Consider the following 8466-nt stretch of genomic DNA (forward strand, 5'->3'; position numbering starts at 1 on the left):
ATCGAGCTAATGGGTTGCAGTGTTGGGCGAAAAACATCTCCCCGATGATTGTAAACAAAACAAGCTCGAAATTCTTCCAGAGTAGGGCAAATTTCCACAGTTTCGAATCGAAAAACATGAAGTTCTCGGATCCAGAAACGAGATGCCTCATGTATCAAAGCACGACATGGACTGATGCGTTGGAGCTGAAAGAGTGCATAAAGGTGCACTTCTTCAAGGACTTCAGGGTCATCGTCCCTCATTGCTACCATCCATCGGTGGAAAGCAACATCCATGATAATATGAGAGCAACAAAACACAACTCGGATTTCCTGGGTACATCATAAAATGTAAGTTAAGGAAAGGACCAACTTACAGGAAAATATTATATGACACATCCACCAAAAGTATACTGATTTTTTTCCTCTTTTTTTTTTTTTTTGGCTTGTCATTTGCAAAAGCTAAGAACCCTTTGGGCCAATTTAGAAAATGTAAGATTGGTCTCTCAGATGACCGCGATCAAGTCTGGGCCCAAACCCTAAACTAGAACAGATGTTAAGACACACATATCGAAGGAAACTAACCCGATGGTTCTGCCACGGGTAGAGTAAACTTTGGATAGCGACCTCACGAGAGGGATCACACTGACTAAAGAAAAAGTTAAGCTAAAAGAGGGGCTATTGAAAACTTTTGGGAACCGTCGAATAGAAGAACGGTAGATGGAGTCTTCGAGCCAGATCAAGACAATTATTTGCAAGGATGACGAGTTCATGGGAGAAATCACGTCAATTAAAATAGTCATTTTGAAAAAAGGACTAAAGATGAAAACTCTTTGGAATCCACCGAATATGAGAGACGGTGGAAAGAGTTCTTAGTCGGACTCGATAACCTCCTAATGATAAGAGTAGCAAGAATTCATTTGTCTAAAAGGGGAAAGGGATAGCTAAAAATGGAAAATTAGGTCCAACCCGCTATGAGGTGTGGCGGAAATTAACCGAGCTCGATTTTGACTTTCAAGCTGCATACGTATCCTAAAAATTTAGGAATCAAGTCGAGCGTAGTTCATGCCTCAAAGGCAGTTTTCCTTTATTGCATTCCCTTTTTTTTTTTTGAATGCAAAGGCTAAACATAATACTTTTTTAGCTGATCTAAGTTGGTCAGGTACTGCAGTTCTTGACCATCAAGATCTACAAGGCGTATTGCCTTCCCCGAGAGGATTTCCTTTACCGCAAAAGGGCCACTCCAGTTTGGCCTAAACTTACCCCTTGGGTCATGAATGGGTGCTCTCTGCTCCTTTAAAACCAAATCTCCAACTTCCAAGGAACGTGGGTGGACTTTTTTGTTGAAAGCCCTTGCAACTCGCAGTTGATACTTCTTCATGTTGTCCATTGCCTTCATCCTTTTTTCATCAATGAGGTCCAACTCCTCGTACCTCGACTTGAGCCAATCCGCTTCTGGAATCTGACTCTCCATGAGGATTCTAAGAGAGGGGACCTCTAGCTCAACCGGGAGGACTGCTTCCATCCCATATACTAAAGAGTACGGAGTTGCCCCAGTTGGAGTTCTAATGGAAGTTCGATAAGCCAATGAGGCATAAGGTAATTTGTCAGCCCAATCATTGTTCTTATCAGCCATCTTCTGGAGTATGACCTTTATGTTTTTGTTTTCCGCTTCAACTATTCCATTGGTTTGAGGACGATAAGGAGAAGACCTGTGCCTTGCAATCCTGAATTGGTCACACAACTCCTATGCCTTGCCCCTAAAATGGTGACCTTGGTCAGAAATCACCTCATGGGGCATCCCATGTCGGCAAATGATATGTTCTTGCAAAAATTTGGCTACCTTTGTCGTTGTGAGTTTTGCGTATGACTGAGCCTCTACCCATTTGGTGAAGTAATTAATAGCTACCAACACAAACTTGTGCTCGTTCGAAGCTTTGGGCTTAATTTTTCCGATCACATCGATACCCCAAGTGGAAAAAGGCCACAGAGAACTCAACCTGTACAATTCTGTTGGGGGCACATGGATGAGGTTGGCAAAAATCTGACATTTATGGCTCTTCTTCGCAAATTCTGTGCAATCAGCTTCTAGTGTATTCCAAAAATACCCTAAGCGGAGAATTTTCTTAGCCAACATACGGGCATTCATGTGAGGGCCATAGATTCCCTGATGTACTTGCTCCAAGATTGTCTGTGCTTGATCTTCATCCAAACACACCAGTTGTACACCATCAAAAGATCGCTTGTATAAAATATCTTCGTGTAATATGAATTAGGTGGCATAACGCCTCAGGAACCTTTTATCTCCTTGGGTAGCATCTGCAGGGTACTTCCCCTCTCTGATAAAATCCACAATATCGACAAACCAAGGCCTACCATCTACTGTCAGGGCATTGACAAAGCCTTGATGTGAAAGATGATCTCTCCGATCTATAATGAATGGTTGTATTTGCTCACCCTGACCAAAATCAACCATCGATGCGAGAGTAGCCAAAGCATCGGCAAACCTGTTATTATCCCTCTGGAAATAGTCAAACTAATTTCTGTGAACTACTTCATTAGAGACTCTACACACCCTTGGTATGGTTTTAACTTTTCCTCCTTTGTTTTCCACTTACCTTGGACTTGGCATATGACAATCGACGAATCTCCGTATACTTCCAATCTTTTGACCCCAATAGAGATGGCTGCTTTTAATCCTATGAGGCGAGCTTCATACTCGGCCATGTTGTTGGTGCACTCAAAGTCCAACCTATATGCCATGGGCATGTTCAACCCTTCAGGAGTTAAAAGTAGAACTCCGGCTCCGTAACCTTTGTGATTGGCGGCTCCATCAAAGAACATTTGCCAAATGCCAACCTCATTTTCAACCTCAACAAAAACTACATCTTCATCTGGAAATATGTCATTCAAAGGCCTTGTATCAACAACTAGATGTGCGGATAGGTGTTCAGCAATGATACTACCCTGTATCTATAAGTGCCCCAATCCGTAGTGAAAGAAGTCTTGTCTTTATCTTTGGGATTCATTTGGATCTGATTGTAACCAGAAAACCCATCCATGAATGATAGAAGTGCATGCCCTGCAGTATTATCCACTAAAAGATCGATGTGGGGTAAGGAAAAATTATCTTTGGGGCTTGCCCTATTAATGTCCCTATAATCCACACATACCCTGATCCGACCATCCTTCTTTGGTACGACTACGACATTTGCCAACCATTCAGTATACCTCGTCACCTCAATGAACCCTACACTGAGTTGCTTGGCAATCTCCTCTTTTACCATCAAAGCCCAATCCGGACGCATGCGCCGAATCTTTTATTGGAATGGCTTTGCATCAAAGAAAAGAGGGAGATCATGTTGAACTATGCTGGCATCAATACCGGGCATATCAGCGTACGCCCAAGCAAACACCTCCCCAAATTCTTTTAAGAGCTCGATTAATTGGGTTGTCTCTTGCTCATCAAGGGACATGCTAAGTCTAACCTCTCGGGGATCATGTTCTAACCCCAAATTTATCAGCCTGAAATCCTCACAGATAGGTTTGGCCTTCTTTTCCTTTAAAGGTTTTAATGATTTGAGAAATTCAGGCGATGGGTCATCGCAACATTCATCATCAGGAGATGGAGGGGATAGGGAAGAGGAAGAAGCAATATACTCGAAAGAATTCAATTCATTAATAACTAGGACAATTACATCAGACTTAGCTCCGATCGGAACCGACACTGCATAAGTGGAAATACCTTCTCTGACATGGAGAGAAACAGAAGGAGAAACAACCAGTGGACTGCCTACAAACTTAAAGGACTTAGGCCCAAATATGGCCGACTCTTTAGGTACAAATTTCAGATCCTCAGGGTAAACAAACTCATCCAAATAGCTCTAGTTAGGAATTACACCCTCAGCAAGATGAATCAAAAAGTGGGGTGAAGGTGTCTCAGATTCATTGGTCCCACCAATCATCATAATCTCCTCATCGAAGAGACCGCTAACATCTAGATCTTTCTCTGTGTGTCCCTATTGAACCTGTTCAAACTACTTCAGTGAGTAATGTTCTAACCCTGCCCAATTAATCGCGCAATCAAAGAAGATCTCAAAGCTTGGTAGCCTCTCCCCTGAAAACACATCTAACCTTGGTTCTGGGAATCCGCAATAGAAGAAATCCTGCACTTCTTTGATGAAATAACCATTCAGTGTTTTGAAATAGGGAGTCACATTGACAGTCTTAGATCCATCTTCCATATTGTTCCACTTCGAAACCTTGACTAGCCCAGCCTTGACTGTCTTGTTCTATTGATAACCTGCCTCTGTTGCCTTTCCTTCGGAACTTTCCCTGTTGCTAAGCATATGGATCAAATTCTTCCCCTCATTCTTGTATTTCAACCCTTCATATCTCTCAAAATTTCTGTCATATTTTTTCTTGTTAGTTGCTATCTTTTGTTGGTCCTCCTCTATCATAACATAACCAAGGCCAAAGCGTTGTGTGTTCACATTCAAAGATAAAATATCTGGGTCACTCTATTGTCGCAACCCTAGGCCCATGCCTGGAAAATATTTCATTTTAAGAAGCATGTTGGTTACTCCAGGGTTGGTGATGTTAAACTCTGTCAAAGCAAATCTCTCTTCCGGTGAACTAGGCCCCAAGGTTGCATTGATACTACCCAACTCAAAACCTCCCAAACGAACTTCAGATGTCTCACCATTGTTATTTTCCCCCACATCAACGGATGCCATCATGCTAACCAAGTTAGGATCTACCAAGATAGTGATCACCTACCCTTTGAACACAAATTTTATCTTTTGGTGAAGGGAAAAGGAAACTGCCCCAGCCTTGTGCAACCATGGACGGCCTAAAATCATATTAAAAGATGCAGAAATATCGATAACTTGGAAGTCTACCTCAAATTCTGCCAGTCCAACTACTATCACCATAGTGAAAATTCCCAACACGCTCCTCCTGGTGTTGTCATAAGCTTGAACGCATTGACTAGATGGCTTCATCTCGGCTTCATCAAATCCCAAATGTTTAAAAGTCCTGAGAGGGAAAACATTCAACGCCGACCCATTGTCTACCAATACTTGGGGAATTTGACATCTTCTATAATCAATGGTTATGTGTAAAGCCCTTGTGTGGTTCAAACCTTCAAGAGGGAGATCGGCATCTGCAAACATCAATGAGTTCATTGCATACGCGGCTCCTACTAGGCTCACTAGTTGTGTCGGATCGTTCCTAATTGGAACTTGGATGCTTGCCAGAGATTTCAACATTGCTTCCCTGTGGGTAGGAGAGGCCATGAGCAAGCCCCAAATAGATATATTTGCTTGGGTCTTCTGCAACTGTCTCAATACTTGATTGTCCGGTTCAATCAACTTATTGTTCAGTCCTTGATCTTTTGGTGGTTCTGTGAGTCCTGCTACTTGTAGTTCTTCCCACTTTGAGTTTCTACTATTATCTCACCCAGAATGTAGAGCTCTACCTCGTCATCAGACTCTGAAAACCTTGGCTTTTCCTGCAACCCTTCCCCAGAGATAATGATATCATAATCCTCATTGGCTTCAAGTTTGACTGCATTTAGCTCCAAACCAAGATTTGGTGTGTAAGTCTCAAAATCAGATTCATCATACAGGCCATTGATCCCATCTTCCTTCAACTCTAACTCTACAGGCTCTTTTAAACTAGAAGTGACAACATCAGCTAGAAGGGGGAAAGTAAATCCGCTAAGATCTCCAACGTTGGTCGCCTCTGCTTGGCTACTCTTCACTGATAGAAAAATGATAAGGGAAGTCGGGTCAAAATTTCCTAAATCTTCCTGCAAGGCATTAATTGCTCAATGATGAGGAAGGGGATTTGTGGCAACATTGGGTCATTTGACATGGATTTCAAACTTCTTTGCATCAAGAAGATCTTGGATTGCCTCCTGCAACTTGTAACATCTATCTGTTGCGTGACCTTGCTGAGAATGGTAGTCACAAAACAGGTTTGGATTGAACCAATCAGGTTTCCGCTCAGGTAAGGGTCTAGGCTCTGGCTTGACTATAAGATCGGCCTGAAGCAAATGATTCAAAACTAAACTCAAAGAAGTCCCCAAGTTAGTGAATTGCCTTCGAGGACGATGGGGAGCAGGGGTTGCATCTTGCTCTATCATAAATGGCATTGCTGGAGTAGGCGAGGCCGGCACTGTGGGAAGAATCATCATAGTGGCATTAGACCCTGAATTCCTCTGTTGGGTAGGAGGTTTTCTGTTGCTACTAGCCTCCTTAGCAAGTTTGCTATACTTGGGGAGCTCTTCTTGGGCGAGGGCATCTTTGACCTGCTGGGCTGCCATTCTGAGTCCATCAAATGTCAATATTGCCTGGCCAAACAACACATCCTTGTAGGGACCACACACCGACCTCATGATCATGGCAATCTGATCTCCCTCACTTGGTCGATCCCACATCATGGATGCTTTGTCATGGAAACGACTCAAATACTCGGTGAACCCTTCATTTGGCATTTGCCTTGTCGTTTCTAATTCTCTTCTTGTTAATTCCACTTCAGTATTGTAGCCATATTGTTTGGTGAAAGCTGTCATAATGTCCTCCCAAGTGCGAGAGGATGCCTTGTCTAAAGACATAAGCCAATGGTGAGCCGCACTAGTTAGAGGGAATTGAAAAGCTTGCCCCAACATTTCATCTGTGAACCTCTTTATCCTCAACTGTCCAATGAAAGACTTCAAGTGGGTACGGGGATCCCCCGGTTCCATCGAACTTGTCACATGTCCACTTGAACCTTTATGGCAAGATTGCTTAGGGAAAAAAGCATAGCCCCTCAGTATCAAAAATTTGGTCTTCTACCCCTTTCATATTCCTAATAATGTGCTCCAAACGGTTGACCTGATCCTTCAATTCCTTTTTCTCTTGATCCTCAACTGCCTTGGCGGCAGGAGCGTTGACATAGAAGTCATACTCATCCTCGACCAGGTAGGGAGGTTGGGGAACAGACCTAAGAGTTTGAGGGCGACTCCGTTGATCCAGAACCTCTTCCCTTGCTGTGGCTATGTGTGCACACCACCTCCGTGAGGTTGGCCATCATTTCCTCTAGCTTGGCCATTCGAGCATCCATGTTATCCAAAGGTGGTTATGGAGGAATGCCTACCATTGAGAACCACTGAATGATGGTCCCGAGAGGTTGCTAGGACAATCCCAACTAAGTGGGATGAACGAGAAAGGCTGATTGGGGTAAGATGTTGGTGGCACTGACTGGTACCGGAAAAGGACAAATATAGATGGTGAGATGGCAATACACAACACTCTCCTACTTGAACACAAGACTAGCCAAACATACGCAAACAAGGACGACCAGACCAAACAAGAGTTAGCTCAAATGAGAGTGGCATCAACTTAACGGCATACTTAAAGAAGTGTGCCTAAGTTGAAGAGACTCTCAAGTGATGGATCAAGCAAAGGTGGTTCCCGTAAGAACACTTATGTAGGCGACTCTACACTGAATCAATCACCAAAAACCGTGGTGGACGAATTTGGGTCCACCGTTGACATCCAGATAGCATGTGTGAAACCTTTACCAGGTTAAGACCTATACCACATCGGGCTGGTGCTGTTAGCATATAGCCACGGTACCAATCATACGGTGCAGTTGTAAGAATCAACAACTGGTGTAGTTATAAACACTAGCACCTTTAATGTTAATGATAAATCCAATCCTTCCGTTGGTGAATGGTAGATTGAGACAGGTAAAAAATGACTACAAGGGGTTCCAACATGAACCACAAACAATATTACATTAGTTGTGTTGATCCTAGTCATTGGTTCTATGGCCAAGTATATGATGCATGTTGGTTAGGTTTAGGACCGGCAAGGCTACCATGACAAGACCGATATACCTATCACCCGTATACATGGAATGAATCAGAGGCACGTGGTCCCTTTGTTATACCAATAGGGGAATAGCTCGAGCAAATCGATCTCAAAGTGTTAACCAATAGCGTCTTTTTGGGCACACCTAAATGTGTGTGATCTCCCTCAAGCACGCAAGGTAACACCCTCGCCGATAAGTTCCATATTCCAAACCTAAATGGCACAGTATCAAGGGGTGTGATGTGACTGGGGGCAAACATATGTGAGGGACCTTGACAGCTACACCATGGGGGTGAATAAGGGTAAGGCATGCTGTGCTCAATGCAAGAAGTGCATGAAATTGATGAAAAGTGAAAAATAACATGGCACTATACAAACAAAAAGGTACAAACAAAGCTATACAAACAATGGTCAATCAAGAGTCTGACATCCCCAGTGGAGTCACCACTGTAGGTATCATGGATCTCCGTTGGGATCGCGATATGGCGCGTAGCTCGTATACACATGCTAGGGCTCGACCCTAATGAGATAGTAGCCCCTGGTTATCAGATGCCAAGGAGGGATACACGTTATGGGTAAAAGGGAGTAGCCACCTAGAAAGGGTCTAGGACCTATAAATGTCTCCCCCA

The 8466-nt window shown here is 43.4% G+C and overlaps 1 protein-coding gene across 1 annotated transcript; it reads right to left on the reverse strand.

Annotated features, from left to right (window-relative positions):
* Positions 1-2250: 2250 nt before the first annotated feature.
* LOC122059034 lies at positions 2251-3286 on the reverse strand. Its single transcript, XM_042621741.1, has 3 exons — positions 3152-3286; positions 2637-2951; positions 2251-2499 (listed from the first exon to the last, which is right to left on the reverse strand). The coding sequence occupies exons 1-3, from the start codon at positions 3284-3286 to the stop codon at positions 2251-2253; spliced, it is 699 nt and encodes a 232-aa protein (XP_042477675.1).
* Positions 3287-8466: the final 5180 nt, after the last annotated feature.

The sequence above is a fragment of the Macadamia integrifolia genome, chromosome 13 (assembly GCF_013358625.1).
Source record: "Macadamia integrifolia cultivar HAES 741 chromosome 13, SCU_Mint_v3, whole genome shotgun sequence".
NCBI lineage: Eukaryota > Viridiplantae > Streptophyta > Magnoliopsida > Proteales > Proteaceae > Macadamia > Macadamia integrifolia.

Excerpts from the sequence above, each read along its gene's own strand:
- LOC122059034 (XM_042621741.1), bottom strand. The coding sequence starts at position 3,286 with ATGCGTCCGGATTGGGCTTTGATGGTAAAAGAGGAGATTGCCAAGCAA. Across the intron at positions 2,952-3,151 it reads AGAAGGATGGTCGGATCAGG|ATACAGGGTAGTATCATTGC; the intron begins GTATGTGTGGAT and ends GGGCACTTATAG. Across the intron at positions 2,500-2,636 it reads TTGGGGTCAAAAGATTGGAA|AGGGATAATAACAGGTTTGC; the intron begins GTATACGGAGAT and ends GACTATTTCCAG.